The sequence below is a fragment of the Telopea speciosissima genome, chromosome 9, assembly GCF_018873765.1.
Source record: "Telopea speciosissima isolate NSW1024214 ecotype Mountain lineage chromosome 9, Tspe_v1, whole genome shotgun sequence".
NCBI lineage: Eukaryota > Viridiplantae > Streptophyta > Magnoliopsida > Proteales > Proteaceae > Telopea > Telopea speciosissima.
The window spans coordinates 22310753-22336536 of record NC_057924.1 but is presented as its reverse complement, the minus strand read 5'-3'; the positions used below and the strand labels follow the sequence as shown (position 1 = coordinate 22336536).

Genomic DNA, 25784 nt, shown 5'->3' with positions numbered 1-25784 from the left:
TTCTTGACGGTGACGGGCGGTAGTACCCACTTCGGGTGGGGCCATCTCAGTGGTCAGGTGTTCTAGGTAATCTTGCTCATTAAGCAAGAACTTGGCCTTTCGGTGTCACATGTCATAGTTGGTGCCATCCAACTTGTTGCCTTGGTTAAGGTCGACAACAACACTCTTAGAGGTCATCACTACAATGTGCAAGGGAGGACATTTAATATACATCCATAAATCCACAAATTTATTCAAGAAACCCTAATTAAAATTAATGGTACCCTTCCCCACACGGTGAGACAAAAACTTTGCTAAGTTGGTAATCAAATCTCACAATGTGTGGGTCTAGGGACATATAACTTTAATTGATTTCAAACAAATGTAGGAGAAAAAACAAGAATCTCCTAACCATAGTTTAATGCGCCATACACACGGGTGCGCAAGGGACTCACACAAGAGACCCAAATTTGGTACTTGAAGTGATATGCCGAGCCAGTACGGGGTTGTGATACGCGGTGCAATAGCTCCCATTACATGGCTCCTAAAAAAATATTAAAATTACAACCAGCTCTTTACATTCAAGATCCCTACTACAAACTATCGGCGAGCACTGCACTTTGTATCACTTCCGGGTACTAACTCTAACGCACATCTATCCAAATAAACACATCACTTGACAAGTACCAAATCCATCCCATGAGAAATAAATAATAAAACACATGGTTGCATGGGATGGGATGTGTGATAGTGATACCCTAATGGCAGCGTCAAATAGGGTTGTACCGCAATGGGGGGAATCACATGTTTCTTTATTGACAAAGTGGCCTTGGGCGATCTCCAATACACATGGGAAAAATATGGGATGATTTGGGGCAACACCCTATCTCCCATTTTTCTCCCATGGATCTCACAAAATGGTTTCTCAATAATGGGGGGTGCACATGAAATAAATAAAATACCTCCAAAAATGAGAAACCCTATAAGGGAGATCCCCAAAATTTGTTAGGGGCCACAAGAACAAATGACAAATACAAGACATGCTACAATAAAGAAACCACATGAATAACATATCATTGACAAACCCCAATGCATGCATAACAAAATAAAGCATATGTATATAGTTGTAACTAGCGAAAAACATATCACAAGCATTTTGTTATAACCAAAAACCCCAAATCATGCAAATATTTCCATTAGGGAAAAAATGTAAGGGGGTGGGTGAAGGAATTCCCACTTCACCCATCTCCTTCTCCCAAAAAACCCTAAATACAAAAAAAATGAATCTACCTTTTTTTTGTAATTCTGACTTGTATGGCTGGCAGAGGGTGAGGAGAGGTAAGATCAATAATGACCTTTTTAATTTTTATTTTTAAATCAAATCATATCATAAATCAATCATTACTTTTTAAAAAAACATAATCACACATTCACACCTCTCACTGTCACGTCATCCATTAACTTTTTTTTTTTTTAATCATTCTTTTCCTTTCTTCTTCTTTCTTTCTATAAAAAGAAACTGCAGCAGCCGTGCTTGGCCACTGCCGAGCATGGCCACTGCCATTCTCAACGTTTTTTTTTTTTAAATAAAAAAAAAAATTGCTGCTAGGTAAAAAAAAAACACAACCTGGCTACGGTACGCCTTGCACATGGCAGCAACAGCAGTCGCACGTTGCTGCCGTGCCGTGCACCAAGGCCGCTGCTAAGGAGGGTCGATCGATAGGCAAAGGGGAAGAAGAAAAAAAAACTGCGAACAACAAGCCCTAATCGGCTCTGATGCCACTGTTAGCATATTAGCATTCCATTAATCACAGAGGTTTAGGGATTACTTGAATCGAATGGAATCACAGCGGAATGGATGATTGATCGCGGCTTACAATTACGAGCAGATCACGATCACGAACAATCTCGAAAGGTTTCTCCACAAAGAAGAACTCCACACCACAAAACCCTAGGCAACAATGGAAACCCTAGGAAATGCAGAACTTGAAAGAGAGGGAGAGAGTTTCTAATTGTGTCACTCTCTTAGGGTTTGAGCCAAATACATATTTATAGGCTAAACCCCTAGGGCTCCCCCACTAATCCGATTCCCTCTGGGAATCTAATCCAAGGGATAAGAAGGGGGGAAGGAATCGATCACTTAAGTGATCGTTGCTCCCTCTCTAGTCTTGGGCCTGCGATCAGCCCCCACATGTGGGCGATCAAGTTGGGCCCAAAGCCCATTAACGTTTTACACAAATCATCACATCCCCCACCACCACCACCTCCAACTTATTGTAACGGCACCCCTGAAGCATCTCCCCTACCACCACCTTCACCGTCTCCTCCAACTTCCCCACCCCCATCCCTATCCCCGGCCCCTCCTTTTCCTTCTAACTTCCTGCAAATTCAACCCATCAATTTTATTTTTTACTCACCCTGTTATTCCTCCGTATTATCGGAGTCTGCCCCAACTCCTCTGCTGCTAAGAAGACGATGAAGAAACACAATGTAGAAATTTTTTCTCAAGTGAAGCTACATCGTGAACTTTGGGACAGAGAAGGAAAAAATTGCTCAAAAATACACCATTAGAAGACATGGCACCAACCCACCCCAACTAGGAAAAAAACACTTGAGAACTAACCCACTTTAGAAGACATGACACCAGAAGGAATCAACAGCAACACCACTAATAACACATTAAGGAAAAAAGAAAAAAACAACAAGAAAAGCTATGGAGAACAGTATGAAGGCAGAAGCATAACTTATTAAAATCCACAACGAATATACCAAAACACACAAGCAAATCGGCAAACTTACAATAAAAATGATCTTGTGAGCTGGATCAAATCTCTTACTGACTACCTTTTCTAAGAAGAGATTACAAGAATCAGCAAAAACAGAGCCAAACAAAGAAAAAGATCAAAGGGAGAACAAGAACGGATCTATCCCGGCCACCTCAGCTCTTCGATGCGATTTCACAGCATCTGGTGACCTTATCTCCTCCGAAGTAGACATCTCTATGGTTGAAGCAACAGAAGGACGAAGCTTTGTAAGTTGTAAAGGCCCTAAACGCGAAACCTCCGACATCCTTGCCATAAGCTTCTCGATCGTGTTTCTCATGCGATTTTTGTTCAGCCGTGACGATGGTCTTCGCATTCAATTCTTCCCTGGGCAAATCTTTCTTTTTTTTTTTGGGTAATCATCGGGAAAATCACGACTTACAGGAGAAGAGAGATTTACAGGGGATTGCTTCAAGATGGGTTTCGAGGTTCCTTGATTGTGTTGCAGGTGGTGATTCCTTCTGGAGATGAGTTTTAGGTTGCAGGTCGGAAGCTGAAGAAGAAGACGTGGGAGAGCCGGTTGCAGGTTAAAAAATCAACGATTAAGATAGATCAGTTACATCTCAACGGTTGAGATTTAAGCGTTGAGTTTAGTGGTGCGCTGAATTAATTATACACATCGTGCTGCGACTTTTTTCCCATAAATAATTAAATTTATTTTTGACTTCAATCCATTGACCAATTTGGTTCCAACCATTTTGACAACCCTATAATATTGTAAATAAAAGAAAAGGGAAAGAGAATCCCACATGATCGTGCAGTGTACGCTGCTGCTATGCCCTAACACAGAGGCTCGTGAAATGATCATTGCACCCCATGGAACCCCAAAAATAATTAAGATTGTGGCTATCACACCCCGAACCCCTTGGGAGGATTCGATGGCTGACCCGAATACCCGATGTATTCGAGACCACCAGGATCCAGATGTAGTAAATACACGTGACAAGCACAACACAATTTCAAGATAACACGTGTTACATTGATCAGAGTACATGGAAAGTAAATACATACAAGTCCTATATGTATTATTATTTACATTAAAGTTCCAACAGCTCGATATCCCCAAGTTCACGACCATTGAGCCAACACACAACTATTCTAAAATACAAACAGTGGAAATTCTTCCACAAAAAATGATAGTATTAAACAAAAAAAAATAAAAAGTTAATGCCACGTCATCAGTTCCTGTTTTCCAAGTAATCCTTTATGCCACAAATGCATTCACCTGCAGGATAACCTAAAAGAAAATATTCCACAGAGATGAGCTCCACTGAGATCAGCAAGTAAGGATAAACCACACACAAGCACATGCACATACAAGGCAAAATTCTAGATGCATAGATTCAATTTTTAATCTTAATTCCACCTATAAAAAATGTCTAAGTCTCTAAGCTTGTGCTACAGCAACACCTTAGGTAGTATCCCCTCCTTTGGCGATGTCAAACCCGAGTTGCGCTGGGAGCCTGCCGATCCCGATCCTTAGTCAGACATCGCCGGTCCCAGTACCTCCATTGGTAACGCTGGTTTTCCGGTCCTCAATCTGACATCGCCGGTCCCAGTACCTTTGTTGGTAACGCTGGTTTACCCAGCAAACCCCCAAGCTTTAGTCCTCTACCACAGTTCCGGTCCTCAATTGGAAATCGCCATTCCCAGTACCTCTGTTGGTAACGCTGGTTTCCCCAGGGAGGACTATCCAACACGTAAATCCCTGTTGGTAAGGGTTGTAGCACCAAGGAGTGACATTCCTAGTCATATGCAATCTAAATGGCATAGTACAAGGTGTACAGTGCTCCCGCATCCCATACTACGACACACCATACCTCTCATTTCCAAGCCGACTACGGTATCTATTCTAACACAAAGATTCATATTGTAAATCATTCCACATCGCATTGTTCACAATCATAAGTCATAAATAACGAATTCAATAAATATCATAAATAAGACAGGAATGTAAATATGCAATGATTCCTAGCAAACATATCTAAGAATAAAACAAACATTCTTAAAAATGATCAAAGTCTATCCCCACTTACCTTGTTATGATTACGACGGTGATGTCGGGTTATGTTCCATGTCGGTGGTCAGTGCGATTTGATAAGTGAAAGGTAAAGTCCTACGAATGTTTAATCACCCGGTGTTAGAAAGCGTCAAAAACTTGTGTGGAGTCCTGCGGTTACCTCGCGGTAAGGTTAGGTAAGGTCTGGGACGTGTCCATGAGTGAAACAGGATCTCAGGTTGATGAGACAGTCAACCGGGACATCAACCTGAGATGGCAGCAGCTAAAAACTGACACAGGTATTCTCTGGTTGATGAACCAGTCAACTGGGACACCAACCTGAGATTATAACAGGTGTAAAAACTAAGGCAATATTCTCTGGTTGATGGTCTAATCAACTGGGACATCGACCAGAGTTATCAATAGGTGTAAAACTGAAGTAGCATTCTCTGGTTGATGACCCAGTCGACTAGGCCATCGACCAGAGATGCACAACAGCCCAAAAATCGCAGAAAAACAAAATTTTAATGGGTTTTTGGGCTAGATTTTCATCCAATTGATCAGGGGATATTGTTCACATAATCATTACCATGAATTGAAACCATGATATGATCAATTTGCATGGGAAATTGGTGTTTTGAAGGTGGGTATAGCTATGAATGGAATTTCATGAATTACCTTTGGATAAAACAGTTTTGTATGGCTGGAACATGAATCAATTACTTTAATTCAAACATTAGAGATGTGAATAGGCTAACAATAAGGCTAACATAGGGTTGGGGTTTAGGATTTGAACATGTATGTGGGTTTTAGGTTCCAATTCTATAAATTAAAAATCCAATTTTAAAAGAAGCATGAACTGAAATGCATTGCAAAACACACATCTTGATACACATCCATGCCCATACTTTGCAATCACATAAAGTCTTATTTTTCTTTCCTTCTTTTCTTCTAAGTCTGTGTAAGGTTAGAGGGTTGTTGTGCTGAAGCTCTTGGCTCCTTCAAGGGACTAGAAGAACTGCTTTATCTTCTTGTCAGAGGTTGTTTTATCTTGGGGTAGTGGTGCAGAACAATCATTGGCAGTAGGAGGCATCAATTACCTTAAAGGCAGCACCACAAGTGTGACTCAACCTCAAGCTTATTCAAGTTATTGCGGGTGTGACTCAACATCAAATTCAAGTTTTGGTCTTCTCATTTCAGCCAAAGATTAATAACAACAATCTAGTTTTTATTGCTTAAGCTATTGTATTACAATTTGTGTTATTTCAATTATTTGTAAGAAATTGTAATACAATTACCCAACAAGTTAAAGGTAATTGATTGTTATAAGATCTCATGGCTGATTTTGGAGTTGTAAGCAACAAGAGTGATGTTTCGAACAATAATGTCATTGATGGAACTGCCAATTAAGGAAATTCTTCAAACAACATTTTGAAGGAACAATCAACAACCAAGAAGGCGGAGTTCCTGTTAGCCGCAATGATAAGGAGATTCCTCTTTTTCCTATCGTTGACTCAATTTCCACCAATATTATCTCGTCAGTGATGGAGCTTATCCCGGATTTGGGTAAGATGAAGATTCTCTCTGAATTTGACAAGATCGAACAGTTTGAAAAGTCAAAATTTCAAACGATGAAGGCAAATAATGTTGTTTGCATTAGCCCAAGTTGGGGTGGTGTTTGCCTTAACTGAATCCATGTCGAAAAAAAAACAATGATCCTGAAAAAGAGGGCAAAATGGTGGCTTGGATTCAAGCGGATTACCAGTGCAAGAATCAGATCTTGAACGCATTATCAAATGACCTATACTATGTGTATAGTTCTTTAGAGTATGCGTGATCGATTTAGAATGCCTTGGTAAAAAAATACTCTCTTGAGGATGTTGGTTCAAGGAAGTACTTGGTGGCTAACTTTCTAAACTTTGTTATGAAAGATAGTGACACCGTCTCAAATCAAATTAATCAATTTCAAATTTTGGTTGGAAAGCTAGCAAATGAAAATATGGTTCTACCAGAAGAATTTGTGACCGGAACCTTGATTGAAAAGCTTCCATCTTCTTGGGATGCCTTTAAGGCATCTATAAAACACAAGAAGACAGAGTTGACTCTAGACCAATTGATTGTAAGAATTAAAATTGAGGAGAAGAACCGACATAAGAACAAGGATGAAAAAGACCTTGGGGAAAGACGCCTAAAAGTGAACTTGGTAGAAACCAACAAACAAAGCAAGAAAAAGAAGAATCGTTAAGACAATGATGAGTCTTCTTTCAAGAAGAAGAAACTTACTTATTTTGTGTGTGGTAAGCTAGGGCACTTCAAGAAAGATTGTCGATTTAAGAAGAAAAATTCGAAAAAGGTGAACCTAGTTGAAGACAACGCCTTTATTGCTATGGTCATGAAAGCAAAATTGATTGAAAAACCAAATGATTGGGTATTGGATACCGGTGCCACAACATATATTTGTGGTGATCTGAAGATGTGTTTCTCCTATTCCATGAGTATAGAGGATGAAAAAGTATTTATGAAAAATTCTCAAAGTGCCCCTGTTATAGGAAAAAGAAAAGTGACTTTGAAGCTCACTTCGGGGAAGACTATGGTTCTCACCAATGTTCTCTATATGCCAGATATTAGGCACAATTTAATTTCAGTTCCTTTGCTTAATAAAGTAGGAATGAAATTAGTTTTCGAAAGTGATAAGGCGGTTATTACTAGAAACAATGTTTTTGTGGGGAAGGGATACCTTAGTAAGGGGTTGTTTGTACTAAGCATTGAAAATGTTGTAATTGAAAAAACTAGTACTTCTTTCGCTTACATGGTTGTCTCTTTTAACTTTTTTAATTTATGGCATGGTAGGTTGGGTCATAGTAGTGTGAAATATATCAATAAACTATGCAAGTTAGGCATGATCACCGATAAGGTAGAACCTCCCGTGAACAAGTGTATAACTTGTGTAGAGATAAAGTTAACGAAAAAGTCTCATAAGACTATGAACAGGAAGAGTGATCTCTTGGAATTAATCCATAGTGACTTAAGTGACTATAAGTCATATAAGTCTAGGGAAGGAAACAACTATGTTATAACCTTCATAGATGACCACTCTAGATATATCATGGTGTATTTACTCAAATCAAAGGATGAGACCGGAAAGACGTTTATATCTTACAAAATGGAAGTTGAAAATCAACTTGGCAAGAAGGTTAAAAGACTTAGAATCGATCGAGGGACTGAGTATTTTAACCTTGATAAGTTTTGTGAGGAAAATAAAATTATCCATGAAACAACTGCTCCATACCAATCGGAATCAAATGGGATTGCCGAAAGAAAAAATAGGTCTCTTAAAGAAATGATGAACTCTATGTTATTGAGTTCAGGTATACCACTTGATATGTGGGGGGAAGCTATGCTATCGGCATGTTATCTATCAGATAGAATCCCACAGAACAAGACTGGTATGGTTGAGAATGGTTTGGTAGGAACCAAGTCTAAAACATCTATGGGTTTGGGGTTGTTTGGCTAAGGTATTGTTATCGGATTTCAAAAAAAGAAAATTGGGACAAAAATTATGTGATTGTGTGTTTTTTTGGATATACTACAAATAGTACAGCATACCGGTTCATGATGATTAAAGCCATGGATGATGTTATTGAACCAAATAACATCATAGAATTAAGAGACATTGAGTTTTTTAAAAATTTATTTTTCTTTAAGTCCAACTTACCTACAAGTAAGGATAGTCAATTGACTAATGAAAAAATTGAGTCAAATGAAAGGATTACCAATCAAGAATTGAGTAATGATGACGAAAGTCGGCCTAGGATGAGCAAGCGACTCAAAAGACCTAAATATACAGATGATGAGTGGCTTGTCTATCTAGTAGACAATGACTCTCTTATATACAAAGAGGCTATTACATTACTGGAAGCCATCTTTTGGAAAGAGGCAATCAAGAGTGAACTAGATTCAATCTTGACGAATAATACTTGAGAATTGGTGGATTTACCATTCGGGTCCAAAACTTTGAAAACCAGGTGGAAATTTTGAAAGAAATTAAAAGGTGATGGGTTACTTGATCTTTTCAATGCCAGACTTGTTGTCAAGGATTTTAGGCAAAAGCCTAATATTGATTACTTTGACATATTTGCCCCAGTATCTAGAATTGCAACGATAAGGGTTATGTTGGCAATGGCGTCAATACATAATATGATCATCCATCAAATGGATGTAAAAATGGCATTTCTTAATGAAGACTTAGAGGAAAAAATTTATACAAAGCAACTAGAAGGTTGTGTTGTAACTGGCCAAGAGTGAAAGGTTTGCAAACTTCAAAAATCCTTATATGGATTGAAGTAGGCACCGAAACAATGGCATAAAAAGTTGGATAAGGTTTTAATTTCAAGTGGTTTCGTTGTAAATGATGCGGAAAGATGCTTATATAGCAGGTTCTATGGTGGTAGGGATGTATTCATACTACTATATGTAGATGATATGCTTATAATGAGAACAAACTTGAAAATGGTTAATCAAGCTAAGAAACTTTTGATGTCTAGTTTTGACACAAAAGACTTAGGAGAAGTTGATGTGATCCTTGGGATCAAGATCATCAAGTAAGGAAATCATATTTCATTATCCCAAATCCGTTATGCAGAAAATATACTTAAAAGGTATGGATACCATGAAGTTTCAGCGGTTAAAACACCTTTTGATATGGGGAATCATTTGAAAAGAAACCTAGGTGAACCAGTGAATCAAAAAAGATATACTCAAATTATTGGTTCGGTCACATATCTAATGAACTGTACGCGTCCAGATATTATCTTTACTGTAGGAAAATTGAGTCAACATACTCACAATCCAAGTAAGGAACATTAGAGCGCGGTTGATAGGTTGCTAAGGTACCTAAAAGGTACTATAAACTATAGTTTACACTAGAGTGGTAAACCAACGATTTTAGAAGGGTATTGTGATGCAAATTGGATCTCGGATACAAGCGAGTCCTTAGCCACTAATGGGTATGTATTTATACTAGTAGGCGGTGCAATCTCATGGAAGTCTACAAAGCAATCTTGTGGGACGGGCTCTACCATAGAAGCTGATTTCATAGCCTTGGAAAAGGTAGGAATGGAAGACGAATGGCTTAGGAACTTAATGGCGGATATTTCATTGTGGCAAAAACTGGCGTCATCGGTATCACTACATTGTGATAACCAAGTGGCTATTCATCTAGCTAAGAACCGGATATACAACGGTAAAAGGAGGCACATATGCCTCAGACACAATCTTGTAAGAGAGTACATAGATGAAGGACTGATAGTTATCGATTATGTGAAATCAGAAAGTAACCAAGCTGACATATTCACAAAGCCTATGTCTATCAAGAACTTGTGTAGTGCATTTATAGAAATGGGGTTAATGCCTAATCCATAGGTTATATGATGGACACCCTACCTATGTGAAGAGGCTAAATATCTGAATTAGGTTCAAGGGGTACAAACGAAGTCACCGGTTGATCGATTCTATACTACTACTTGTATAAATATTCATTCCAAGCTGTAGATGGTGAAAGTAGTACTACCACTAAGAAAGAGATTGAGCGATAAAGCTCTTAATTAGTCTAATCCCAGAAAATATGAGGGTGTGTCAGTTGTGGTACATACCAGGGACTAACCTAAGTGAATGTAGGGGGTGTGGTCGTCGCAGATGAGAACTTATAGGCAAGTTCTCTAAACATTCATGAATTCAAGATAAGGGACATGGCCGGTTCAAAAGTCCAAAGTGGTTATATGATGGGTAGCCCAAAGTCGACCTATGGGTTATGATTGATGGGATGGTCAGCTACACCAATGAGGAAAGGTTCAAAGAGTCTAACTCCACCTCTACTCTGTAGTGCGGTCCATTAGACTTAGTGTAGGTTCAAGTCCGAAAGACACCTACAACGATGTGTCCTATAGTACAAAAGTCCAAAGTGGTTATATGATTGGTAGCCCAAAAGTCGATCTATGGGATATGATTGATGGGACGGTCAATTACACCAATGAGGAAAGGTTCAAAGAGTTTGACTCCACCTCTACTCTGTAGCGCGGTCCATTAGACTTAGTGTAAGTTCAAGTCCGGAAAACACCTACAACGATGTGTCCTATAGTGTCTAATTCAGTCACAGCATGTGTCTTTCATGTTGTTTTGAAACTTGTGGGGGATTGTTAGATTTAAAATATTTAAATATATTTTATTTTTTAAGTTTCAAAAAATATTTTGATTACTTTGTTATGGTGTGGGACTCATGTGATCAAGGAAGTAATGGTTGAATTCTAAAGGGTTGTAACATCCTATGGGCATCCTAAAGTCCATTCATGATCACTACTATAAGTGGGAAGGTGGGTCAAGAATATTGATTGAGATTAATTCCATTTATGAAATTAATTCTCAATTCATGGTCATAGGTTATGTCTTTCCCTTTATGGGGTTCCAAGGCCTTTTATGGTCTTTAGTGGAGAATGACCCTTTATGGGATTTTAAGGTCTTTCATAGTCTTTAGTGGGAAATGACCATGAATTAAGAATTAATTTTTAATTCATGTCTATAAATCTCATTCTCCAATTAAATTGATCATTAGTGGGTGGTTAATCTTGGGGATTCCAAAAATGTGAAAGAGTTGGTTTTGGGCCTATATAAACCCAACCAAATGCATTGCAAAACACACATCTTGATACACATCTATGCCCATACTTTGTTATGACATAAAGTCTTATTTTTCTTTCCTTCTTTTTTTCTAAGTCTGTGTAAGGTTAGATGGCTGCTATGCTGAAGTTCTTGGCTCCTTCAAGGGACTAGAAGAACCATTTTATCTTCTAGTTGGAGGTTATTTTATCTTGGGGTAGTGGTACAGAACAATCCTTAGCAGTAGGAGGCATCAATTATATTAAAGGCAACACCACAAGTGTGACTCAACCTCAAGCTTGTTCAAGTTGTTGCGGGTGTGACTCAACATCAAATTCAAGTTTTGATCTTCTTATTTCAGCCGAAGGTCAATAACAACAGCCTAGTTTCTACTGCTTAAGCTATTGTATTACAATTTGTGTTATTTCAATTGTTTGTAAGGAAGTATAATACAATTACCCAACAGATAGGTTTTTAATTTTTTTATTAATTCTAATCATGGGTTGGTTTGGGATTAGATAAGATTTCTTTGTTTTAATATTCTAATATCTCACATAAACCAACTCCATCACCAATTGCTAAAATTGTCATTTAGTGGAGGTTTTATTTGTTTATACATTAAATAGGTATTTGGCCTTTGTGGGTCCTATGCGTCCTAAAATGTTGGGAAAAACCTTTCAATCCATTATTCGGGATGCGGCGACGAGATCCCAGACCCAAAACACTAGGGCCCGCATCTCTAGGAATAAAATTCGTGGTGGCAGAATTCTCTAGTTGATGCAGCAAGTCAACTTGAGATTTCTGTCTTCGTTATCTTCATGTCAGAACACCCAATAGTCAATGCGTTTCGTATGCAAACCCACACAAACATATTTATAAAACTAAGAAATACCCTTCACATGTTTAGAGTCACATACCATGATTTATATAATAGATTTTGTAAATTTTGAAATTGTATGGGGGGGTACACGTCGTTTTGTCGGCAAGCAACATCTTACCACCGGGATTCCTTCTTCATCTTCTACTCATTCGAACATAAATCAATACTCCATAACGCACACCATGCCACCACTTCGGGTTTCGGATCTACATTCGGATTTGGGTTAAGGTTCGGGTAAAAAATTTGCCAAGCTGTAACTTTCTCCCCACCTTACAAAAATTTCGCCCTCGAAATTTGGCATGTCTAGGAATCCGTATAGATGAGGATACCTTGACCCCCTTTCATCTTTTCGTCACCCAAACTTTCCTTGATTCGATGCGATTACTTTATAGTATCTTTTGTCTCGTATTGGCATGACTCTTTTTGTTTTGATTGAACCATCAAGGTTAAATTCTCAGAGTATTCGCCCCTCGACAAGTGATCTAAACCACACCTAATTTTGGTTGATCTAAAGCTCTGCTTAATATAAGGGCCTAAAGGAAAAACAAATCCCAATCGTATATTCCTAAAATCAACTAATCAAACTACTTCTGCGTATTTCACCCACTAATCTATGTTTCTTATAGCTTGGATTATGTAATATTAGTTTATACTATCTTGCTTACATGGCTTTTTTCTAATGAAGATTTTTATTTCTGGTTCTCCAATACCTAACCCAACTTTAGAATGAATTGGAATATTGATGGAATCCCTACTGTTCACTCCCAATAATGGAGGGGACATTTGGTGACCCATTACTCCACTCATACCTATTATTGAGCAATGTTTTGTTAAAAATCTTTCAGTTCCAGTTCCTTTCTGTCCTCGATTGTTTTTTGCTACATTTTTTTTTTTTTTTGTAAGAAAAGCTTCTTGGCTACATTACACCCATTATAACACTTCTTACCAGCTTAAACTATTAGAGTTATCACTCACTCCCTTTGTTCTAGCCATGATCATCTTCTGTGTGGGTTTGAGCATATAATTATTGGTTACGACATAAAAACTTTTTCATTTATTATTCTATTTATTATCATACATATATATTCATGTGTACCTTCTATTTATAAGTCTTTTTTTTTATTTTAAATTTTGTCGTTACTATCACCATCTTGTATAGTATAAAACTGTAGCATGTGGCATTGTCTATCAAGTAACAATATCTATTTTCTTTTATTTACCCTTGATCTTTTTATTCTTATTATTTTTATTCACATTCCCTCTTATTTACAACGTTCCCATCCTATATATATCTATGTTTTGTCAGTCTAAGTATATCAATAGTATTACTACTCCTGCTGTCATACCGAACATTTCTTATAATATTAAGTCTTAATATTTTACTTACATTGTTATATATATATACAATGTACTATACTGTTATAAGTGAATTTTTTTTTTTTATGTTTTTTTTTAAATTTTATTTTTAGTATTATACACTAATTTTACAAACATGAATTGTATTTCTTTTGTATATGCTTTGTTTGCTCTTGCCTTATTTTACTTTTCTCGGTCCTTGGTCGATAAGAGTGGTGTCACTATGCAAAGGATTTATATTACTTATTGCTTGTATCGAGCAGGTATAGGAGTACCTTAGATTTGTTTGCCCTTCTTTATTATGAAAACTATGATGTGTCATGCCCAGAATCAAAGTGATGGTAATTTGCCCTATGGGAGGCTTCTCTCCCAAATCTTCTGACACTTTAGGATTGATCTCACTGGGAAGGCGACAGGTGGAGAGGGAACAGAGTCAATTAACAAAGCTTCCCTCAAGAGGATGAAGATGTATGAACTCTCATGGAGTGACGTGGAGGATGAGCCTATGGATGCTAGAGTGTTGAGACTTGATACTACCTCTGGAGGCTATACTGGGCCTCATCACCACAGGGACCACTCCCGTTAGCTTGTGATTCTGATTGGCAAGAGATGATTTGTTTTGACAACATGGGGACCATGCTGGGGGAGATCACCACCATAATGCAACAAGGCTTTTCAGATCTGGGTGGTAGAGTGGGTACCATTGAACGGAGATTGGACTTTTGGGATGTTCACTTCGAAGTTATCTAGTATACGCATCAGCCTCCGCAAGATCCAGCTCAAGACTAGATCTAGGTTTTAGAATTTTAGGACTTCTCAGTTTATGTTTGTGTTTTATTCTCTTGTCTTTTACTTATATTTTCTTTTTCCTTTTATTATGAATAAGAAAATCCAAATGTAAAAGCTTATGATTTTGGATTATAATATATTATCGGCTTTTGCACCTAGCTAGTCTCCTATGGTGTTCTTCTTACCCCATTTATATTTATATTATTTAATAAATTTTTTTTTCTTTGGCTCTAGACCATATTAGTTTCACTTCTGTCGCTTGTGAGTGTAAATAGAGCATCTCGCTCTGATACCATCTTTGTCACACTTCGAAACCCCCTAGGAGGATTCGATGGCTGACCCGAATACCCGATGTATTCGGAGACCACCAGGATCCAGATCCAGTAAATACACGTCACAAGCACAACACAATTTCAAGATAACACGTGTTATATTGATCAAAGTGCAGGAAAAGTAAATACATATAAGTCCTATATGTATTATTATTTACATTAAAGTTCCAACAGCTCGATATCCCTAAGTTCACGACCATTGAGCCAACACACAACTATTCTAAAATACTAACAGTAGAAACTCTTCCACAAAAAAGATAGTATTAAATAAAAGAACATAAAAATTTAATGCCACATCATCAATCCCTATTCTCCAAATAATCCTTTCTGTCACAAACGCATTCACCTACAGGATAACCTAAAAGAAAACATTCCACAGGGGTGAGCTCCACCGAGCCCAGCAAGTAAAGGATAAACCACACATAAGCACATGCACATACAAGGCAAAATTCTAGATGTATGGATTCAATTTGTATTCTTAATTCCACCTATCAAAAATGTCTAAGTCTCTAAGCTTGTGCTACAGCAACACCTTAGGTAGCATCCCCTCCATTGGCGAAGTCAAACCCGAGTTGCGCTGGGAGCCTGCCGGTCCCAGTACCTCCGTTGGTAACGCTGGTTTCTCGATCCTCAATCGAACATCACCGGTCCCAGTACCTCCGTTGGTAACACTGGTTTACCCACCAAACCCCCAAGCTTTAGTCCTCTACCAAAAATTCCAGTCCTCAATCAAAAATCATCGTTCCCAGTACCTCCGTTGGTAACACTGATTTCCCCAGGGAGGACTATCCAACAAGTAGACACCTGTTGGTAAGGGTTGTAGCACTAGGGAGTGACATTCCTAGCTATATGCAATCTAAATGGCATAGTACAAGGTGTACAGTGCTCCCGCATCCTATACTACAGCATACCATACCTCTCGTTTTCAAACCAATTACGTCATCTATTCTAACACAAATATTCATATTGTAAATCATTCCACATCCCATTGTTCACAATTATAAGTCATAAACAACGAATTCAATAAATATCACAAATAAGGCAGGAATGTAAATATGTAAATGATTCCTAACAAAAATATCTAAGAATAAAACAAACATTCTTAAAAACGATCAAAGTCTATCTCCACTTACCTTGTTATAATTGCGACGGTGATGTCGGGTTATGTTCTGTGTCAATGATCGACGCGATTTGACAAGCGAAAGGTAAAGTCCTATGAATGTTTAATCACACCTGGTGTTAGAAAGCGTCAAAAACTTGTGTGGAGTCCTAGGGTTACCTCGCGGTAAGGTTAGGTAAGGTCTGGGATGTGTTCACTAGTGAAACAGCATCTCAGGTTGATGAGGCAATCAACCGAGACATCAACCTGAGATGGCAGCAGCTAAAAACTGAAACAATTATTCTTTGGTTGATGAACCAGTCAACTGGGACACTAACCTGAGATTATAACAGGTGTAAAAACTAAGGCAGTATTCTCTGGTTGATGGTCCAATCAACTGGGACATCGACCAGAGTTATCAATAGGTGTAAAACTGAAGTAGCATTCTCTGGTTGACGACCAAGTCAACTAGGACATCGATCAGAGATGCACAGCAGCCCAAAAATCGCAGGAAAAGAGAATTTTAATGGGGTTTTGGGCCGAATTTTTGTCCAATTGATCAGGGGATATTGTTCACATGATCATTACCATGAATTAAAACCATGATATGATCAATTTGCATGCAAAATTGGGGTTTTGAAGGTGGGTACAGCTATGAATGGAATTTCATGAATTACCTTTGGATAAAACAGTTTTGTATGGCTGGAACATTAATCAATTACTTTAGTTCAAACATCAGAGATGTAAATAGGTTAATAATAAGGCTAACATAGGGTTGGGGTTTAGGATTTGAACATGTATATGGGTTTTAGGTTCCAATTCTATAAATTAAAAATCCAATTTTCATAAGAAGCATGAACTGAAACAGAGCGTGGTTTATTCCAAGATTTTGAAAATCAGCATGGGTTCAATAGGGTTTACTATGGGCAAAATTGATTAGGTTGAAGAGAAGATGAGGAGGTGAAGATTCATACCTTAGGTCAGCAAACCAAATTAGTCCAACCCCTTCTTCTTCCTTTCTTCTTCTTCTTCTTCTTCTTTTCTCTTCTCCTCTGTTTTAGTTCAAACGGTTGGAATAGTATAGGTGAGTAAATTTATTATTGGAATAGTGTAGAATATTAGTTTTGATAGGTTTTACTTTCTTTACTAAATTTAAACATGAGTCGGTTTGTGGTTCATTGCTTTAGTTGCAATCGGTTAGAAGAGTGTGGAATATGGGATTAGATCTTAGAATAGTGTAGATGACCAATTTAGATAGATTTTTAATTTTTTTATTAATTCTAATCATGGGTCGGTTTGGGATTAGATAAGATTTGTTTGTTTTTATATTCTAATATCTCACATAAACTGATTCCATCACCAATTGCTAAAATTGTCATTTAGTAGAGGTTTTGTTTGTTTATACATTAAGCGGACTCCTGCACAGGTATTTGGACTTTGTGGGTCCCATGGATCTTAGAATGTTGGAAAAAATCTTCCAATCCATTATTCGGGATGCAGCGACGAGATCCCCGACCCAAAACACTGGGCCTCACGCCTCTAAGGACAAAATTCGTAGTGGCAGAATTCTCTGGTCGATGCAGCAATCGACCAGCACATCAACCTTAGATTTCTGTCTTCGTTATCTTCGTGGTAGAACACCCAATAGTCGATGCGTTTCGTATGCGAACCCACACGGACATATTTATAAAACTAAGAAATACCCATCACATGTTTAGAGTCACATACCATGATTTATACAATAGATTTTGTAAATTTTGAAATTATATGAGGGGGGGGGTACAAGTCATTTTGTCGGCAAGCAACGTGTTACCACCGGGATTCCTTCTTCATCTTCTACTCGTTCGAACATAAATCAATACTCTATAACGCACACCATGCCACGACTTCAGGTTCCGGATCTACATTCGGATTCAGGTTAGGGTTCGGATAAAAAATTTTCCAAGCCGTAACTGTGGCGGTCATTTTGGATGCCCCTATGTCAAGGTGCAGGAATAGTGTGTCTGACACGATTGAGTGGCGTTCTTTCTCCCTAAGAAAAACTCAAATATTACGTAAATACAGAACTACATAAAGAGACATATGATTGAGTTGCAACTCACAGTTTGTGATTTTTTTATATAAATGATAGGAAATGAAAATTAATTGAATTGAAATGAGAAATATACACTTACAGGCTCTTGAAAAAAATGAACTTTTTTGGGATATATGATTGAGTTGTATCGTAAGAATTAATTAATAAATAAATCATAAACATCATCCACTAGAAACCATATTCCATCATAAATCAGAAATGACAATCGGTAACAACTAACTAACAATGTTTTTCCTCAAGTTGAATTCAAGAATGAAAATGGTAATCAAGATCATTCCAATTTCCAGTACTCTCAATATGAGATTATTATATTATAGCAGCAAGTAAAACCAGTGACAAATGTGAACAGAAAATTGCAAATTGTCAATCAGTAAATCACATTTCGCAATACCATATCAACTCAGCTGTTATGGCCAATATGATCTGATCCCAATCTCGTAAATAGCTATGTGGTCCTTCTATTAAAGCAACCAAATGTATACTTGAATACAAATTCATTGATGAACACTTACCTAAATAGGCATGTGGTCTTTCATGGGAATGAAATCACAGCTCGATAAAAGTGATTCCACTTGGAACCATTGTTTTTATACCTAAGGTGGATTTAGGTGATTTAATTTTGAATTCACCTATTGAGGTGAATTCTTATGAGTTTCACTCTTAAGTAGGGATGTAAATGGATAACCAAGAATTTGATCCGCATCTGTATCTGTTTAGGGACATTTATATTCATTTAGAGATATTCATAAAAAAATCAGAATACTTAATAGTAAAAAATTAAGTAAATAATGATCTTGAGGGTTTTTGAAGATTCAACAAGGTCTTGAATATGAGGAAAAGAGAATCATGATCTAAGAGAAATGGATTGAGAGTGAATTGTATCCACTAGGGGGAGGAAGGTCCAGATTACACAAGGTAGAGATTGTAAACAGATAGTCGAAAATCTGAATTCGATCTGCATCCGAATCCATCTGTATCCGTTTAAAGTTATTCGTATTCGACTAAGAAATATTTGGATCCAATCACAACTGATCTGTATCTGAGCCGAATCCGATCCATTTATAGGCCCACTTTTAAGAAGAAATGATGATTCCTCAGATAACCGTTATTCTAAAACATATCATCTCCTAAAACAACCAAACAGTTTTTATAATTCAGATCTATGATTCTACAGAATGACTTTCCCTAGATTTATGCAACCAAACACACCCTTTCCACACCATATAAATACTCTATAGAGAGAAAGAGAGAGAGAGGGAACTTGCATTTTAGAAACAGCTGTGGACTGAATTTTCTTTGGACCAATATCATCATTAATTCCCACCTTTATTGATTGTAAAGGTTAAAAAAATATTTTTTTTCCATGCTAATCAATACATCAGAACTTCATAGTTGGCAAATTCGAAGGTTTAGGCTTACAAATCAGGAAAAAGGTCTAACAGACTTTTAGAATTGAGAACCAGTTCCACTCAATTTTCAAGTTAGGCTAAACTCTTACTCGAACCCACCTGATCTCCATTGGAATAAGGTTGACATAACATGACAAGATCTAGCTGGCTTTATAAGTCTTATCACATGATACCTGCAAATGACTTCTGCATATTAATAATTTCACCAACCCCTATGTAGGAATGGTCCCCAGCATAGAAATGTTAAAAATAAATAATAAAATCTATTTATGACTGCTTATTTTTTTTGGGTAAGAAATCTATTTATGACTTCAATCCATTGATCTATTTGGTTCCAACTTCCAACCATTTTGACAACCCTAGAATGTTGTAAATAAAAGAAAAGGAAAAGAGAACAAAGAAAAAAAGAACGCCATCTAATCGTGCAATGTACGTTGTTTCTATGCCTTAACATAGAGGCTCGTGAAATGATCATTGGACCCCTTGGAACCTCAAAAATGATTAAGATTGTGACAGTCATTTTGGACACCTTTGTATCAAGGTGCATGAATGACATGTCTGACACAACTGAGTGGCGTTCTTTTTCCACCCAAAAAAAAAACACAAATATTATGTATATAGAGAACTGCATGAATGGATATATGATTGAGTTGCAACTCAAAGTTTGTGATTTTTTTATATAAATGATAGGAAATGGAAATTAATTGAATTGAAATGAGAAATATACACTCCGAAGCTCTTGAAAAAAAATGAACTTTTTTCACATGAGAACTTTTTTCACATGAAGTTGCCAAACGGAAAAACTCAGATTGGGCACAAAGAATAATTAAAGTAGCTAACCTGTGATATGACATGTGACCAAGACAGAGAGGTTCAGAACAAAAAGGATAATCTCTCATATATGATAGTGAGACAACAACGCCAACTGGTAGCTGGACTGGTAGCTGGATATTATTTTCCTCTTATACCCTCCTTATTTTACGGGCCTGGGTCCCAAAAGTTGTTTGACATGTTTACTTTAAAATTGTTGTTCGTGCTAACCTCACATAACCTTCTATTATAACAGAATATCTTAAGCCTCTCGGCCCTTTTCGAGTTATTTGCCAATTTGTTTTTATTCCCTTCTAGTCCGGTCCGTATAAGAATCTTTTTCATCAGATTTTTCCTATCACCTTCGGTTTTTTTGGAGACAGGAAGGGTATCCGACTTTAGGCCGATTAAATTCCCCCTAGGCTCCTACATGATCCCTGCGCCATGCATGAACTGGGAGCTTTTGGGCCCTAGTGAACCTCAAGCAAGTGGCCCCAAGAAATTATGCAGCGACAAAGTTTTGATTACGAGACCTCGCTTCCTAAAGCATAGTCTCATGTCTCCTCCAAGTCAACTGTGCTAATCCCTGCCCTATTTTCCTTTTATGGAAAATGAGGAATCAATGTTTACAGTTTGGTGACCCACCTAATCCTATTAGGGTGATGGCTAATATTTCTAGATGAATAGTTGATCTTCAACTTTTATCTGCCCCTCCATTTTACATTGCATCCTCGATCATTATTTCCAGTGATAGATTAGGACCTGATTGAGTACTTTGACTTACAAAGCCGCGTTGATGTTCGAGCAAGAGGCAGAAGCCGAGAGGACACAAATCCCTAACTTGTGATCGCTCGCAAACATCGAGATTTGCAACAATAATATGTGATGGCAGTTTTCTCCTAAACTCATGTGAAGCCAATTGGTCATTGGTAATCATTTGTGATAAAAAATTTACGGCTGCTTCTATGGATTATAGTTTTACAGGGAGTGCACAAGAAGCCGAGGCAAGGGGACTGCTCAAAGGATTGCAAAAAATTCGATTGTTAAACATCGAATGGACTGATTGCATTGTTTTGGTGGAATGGGTTTCACATGAATCACATCAGTGGCCATGGAGGTATTCTCAGTACTTCTGGACATCATATCTATTTTGAGAAGCTTTTCAATGTTCTATATTATTAAAAAGGACAGACATTATATAGAACCTGCTCTTGTTAGAAGTACTAAGTGTAAGCTCGATATATTTGATCATGTATCTAACTTTTTAAAGGTTCAATGAATGCTTGTTTTTATTACCCCACACACACACACCAAAAAAAAAAAAAAAACACTTTCCATTAGAAATGTGACTCACACCCTAATAATATGTTATATGATTTGTGTTCAACACTCATCTAAGAAACCAATTGCAATCTAATGTAGACCATAGATAGTTGAAACTGGAATGGTAAAAAACCGTATACAATTTGACGTATTTAAAATGGTTCAAAATTCATATAGGATGGTAAAAAATAAGGTCAAACTTTTGAAAACGACAAAAACCGAAAACGAATGGTATGAGTTTTAAACATTAAGCTTTGAAAAATACTAAACAAAAAAAGACATAAATTGTGGGACCAACTCATGTCTTATTAATTAAATATTAATTTTTGTTACTATTTATAAATATATATAATGTTAAATTATTTTTTTAAATATAAATTTTGGTTTTTAAAAATTCCCATTTTTTCACTTTGAAAAAAAAAAATAGGCAATCACGATTTCAACAACATTTTCTGTATTTTTTTTTTTAGCACTCTTTTGCCGTATAATTGAGATCAATTTGGAAAAAATGGCAAAAAAAAATGGGACAGCAAAAAAACTTAAGTATGGTGTAGATGATGCACAAATTTGTATGCTCCCTCATACTTGTCTCAGAGATATTAATGGGACCCATATGAGGGACCTCGATCGCCAATTGGTAAAGGTGAGCTCCTTGTGCCTATCTAATTGCCCTGTATTAGTTCGACCCTTTATCTATCTTCATTCACCACTATCATCCTTCTTCATAAATCACATCCAGCCATCCACATCTTGCTAAGCTTATTAAGATAGTGTTTCTAAATTCATTTTCTTATAGAATAATTCCATTTTTTGGTGAATTATTATTATCACAAAGGTTTGTTAGTTTCCAAATGTCACCAGACATCTATTCTGCCACGTTGACCGATGATATGTCCATTTTGGCCGTTGGATAGATAGGACATGATCTAGATTAGCCATATGTCAAATTTCAATATCTAATTCAATTAAATACCCCTTTTTCTGTTAACACACATCCCATGTATTTTTAGACATGTGTAGTAGTACATACTCTAGATATTATTGTCCACTCCTAAACTCTGAGCGGGAATAGAAGATTTAGATTAAAAACTATAAAAATGGATGGTTCATATTTATCTTGTGATTTTTGAAAACACAACCTTGCATTATTACATGGATAAGTGTCTTTTTTTTTTTTTGGGTTATTTCCAAATGTCTCTTGAAAATGGTCAAACTTATAGCTGCCCCCTTAAACTTTCACTAATTCTACGTGCACACCTGCTTTCCAAACTAAGTACCACTATAATCCCTGTTGTTAGACAAAGACATTATAACATAATGGATCCCGATTTTTAAACATCGATGGATCATTCTACCCTCCTTGATAGGGTAAAATGACCAAAATGATTTTACCTGGAAAAAAAAAAAAAAACTGCAACTCATCTTCCCCAAATCGTTTAGGGTTTGGGGAAGATGAGATCTTGAAAAGAGCAGAATAAATTTGGAATTTAATATAGATTCTAGACTGCCGGCTGTGGATGCAACCCCAGCTCTTCAATCAAAGCTGTCACGTCGATGTAAGAAGACCCTCCACCTTCAACAGCACTTCTCGCCATCTCTTTGAGCTCCATAGCTCTGCTCCTCATTCGCTCTGCTTCTTCTCCACCACCCATTAACTGCTCCACAGCCTTCTCTATGTCCTCTCTCTTCACTGCAGCTGCCTTTTCTTCTCGTCCTCCTCCAAATTTACTCCATTCATGAGCCCCTACACCCACTCCTATCCTTAACACTTGTGTCACCAGCTTCTCATTGTAGAACTGCTCTACAAACAACGGCCAAGTGATCATGGGCACCCCTGCACTCACGCTTTCAAGCATCGAATTCCACCCACAATGGGTCACGAACCCTCCCACGGCAGGGTGATCCAGGATCAAAACTTGAGGTGCCCAATCCCTTATTATCAGACCCTTCCCTATAATCCTCTCTTCAAACCCTTCTAGCATCCATCTCTGCTCATCCTCTTCCTTCGATCTCACAACCCAAATGAATGGGTACCCTGAATCCTCAAGCCCCATAGCAATCTCAAGCAGTTGAGAATCAGTGAAATGGGCCACGCTCCCGAAGCTCACATACAACACCGAATTGGGTTTCTTCGAATCGAGCCAATTCAGGCACGCGTGCTCATCAATGGAAGCTATGTTACCCCTCTGAGCTTTATATGCAATGTCCCTGTTGCTGAGTGAAACAGGGCCTATGTGCCATGCCTTCCTTCCTATGACTTTCCTGTAGTGATCCGCATAAGAAGGCTCCAACTCATAGAAGCTGTTCACCAATACTCCACAGCAATTTCCCTTTGATTCTCTGACGCGTTCAAGCAACTTGCCCAGATCGCTTCGTGTTTTCAAATGGTAGGGCAACTGAGACCTCATCAGCTCTATCTTGTCAGGAAGACCTGGCAGAATGAAGGTTTCGGTCTCGGATTTAATGTTCTCATGAGGTGTATATCGTTTCAAGCTGTCCAAGACGCAGAGAGAGAAGAAACTGGTGCCATGAAAGATGAGCCTTGGTATTCCAAACTTGGCAGCGATGTCTGTAGCCCAGGGGAAGATGATCCATCGATTCAAGGACTCATTTTCGTCAAACCCTAAACAATTTGGGGAAGATGAGTCGCAGGTTTTGTTTTTTTCCAGATAAGGTCATTTTGATCATTTTACCCTATCAATGGGTAGAATGATTTATCGATATTCAAAAATTAGGATTCGTTATGTTATAACTTCTTGGCTAACGATAGGTACTATAGTGGTATTTAGTTTGGAAAACAAAGGTGCACTTGAAATTAATAAAAATTTGAAGAGATAATTGTAAATTTGGTCATTTTTAGGAGGGCATTTTAAAATAACCCTTCTGTTTTTTTGTGAGCATTTGAAAAAAAAGTATACCTTTTTATTTTATTTTAATGAAAGTATAATCACACAAACGGCACACTAATCCCAAAAGGTTAATCAAAAAAAAAAAAAAGGTATAGTTGTGCATATATCTAGTAGTATATAATTTTTTGGGAGGCAATTTGACTTCATAACCAATAATTAATACAAGTTAAACAATAGTTATTTTAATGTGTTATAATATAATACTAATCATTATAATACTAATCATTATAATACTTTTAATTAAAAGTTTCTCTTTTAGAGTGGGGAATAAAGAATTATATTTTGTAAAAAAATGCAAAACCATTAATTATGCCATGTCGGGTTTTATATATTTTTATTTGAAATATAAAATAAATGTTCATGTATATCCTTATCTTTATGTAATTATGCACAAACATATCTTTATGCAATGCAATTTTTACATATTTAATCACTGCTCTCTTCTCTCAAAAGAAAAAATGATTGTTTAACGTCCAAGCATATCCGTACAAAAAACAAACTAGGAATCAAATATATAGATTACTCATCGCTATGGTGTCACTATTGACAAGAAAAACTACTTAGAAGACAAGAAAAATAGAAAGGAACTTGGAGAAAACGAAATCTAGATCTGTCAAAAATAGCTCACATGACATCACTATCAAAACCTAAATGATGGTTCATACCAAATGAGAAACATGAACCAGCTGCCTTTTTTGCAAGGGCATTGGCTTCCACACTTAGCTTGAAGAAAAATTTCCAAGATTCTACCCAAAAAAAAAAAACACACAAGACCAAATTTTCCAAGAGACTCCATTCACATTAATACTTGAAGAGCTTGCCACCTAACTCGAAAGATCCATCTAATATTAGGCGAAGTAGAGGCTAAGACAATTGACATAACATTAGATTATTCAATCTAAAACCTATCAACACTTTTGTCTCGTGTAGAAAAGAACCTTACGAGAAAGGCGTTTGACATGGCATTTGGTCTTCCTCCCCTTTCTTCTTGCCTGTTGTATTCCCATTGAATCTGTGTTGCCTTTCCATCTTCGGACTTGGCTCTTGTACAGCTGAGGCGGGAGCTGCACTGTGCAGCTCAAAAAACCACCCCAAATACAGGGGGGAGGTGGTCATTTCACATGTGAGGCCCAAGTGGGACCCACCTATGAAATGACTACCTTACCCCTATTTTTGCTGTCATTTAGTGGTGCTGCACAAGTGCAGCTCCCGCCACGGCTGGATAAGATCTTTTTCCTCCATCTTCCCGCTCTTCTCATACGTTTCCACTTCACTCTCTCTCGGGCCCCGAGCTAGGTAAGTGGCTTTAATACACTTTGGGGGAATGCATG

At 37.4% G+C, this 25784-nt stretch overlaps 1 protein-coding gene across 1 annotated transcript; it reads right to left on the bottom strand.

Annotated features, from left to right (window-relative positions):
• Positions 1-23031: 23031 nt before the first annotated feature.
• LOC122638755 (UDP-glucose flavonoid 3-O-glucosyltransferase 7-like) lies at positions 23032-25482 on the bottom strand. The gene is made up of 2 exons (XM_043831606.1): positions 25446-25482; positions 23032-24167 (listed from the first exon to the last, which is right to left on the bottom strand). Exons 1-2 carry the CDS (start codon positions 25480-25482, stop codon positions 23044-23046), a joined length of 1161 nt encoding a protein of 386 aa, XP_043687541.1. The 3' UTR covers positions 23032-23043.
• Positions 25483-25784: the final 302 nt, after the last annotated feature.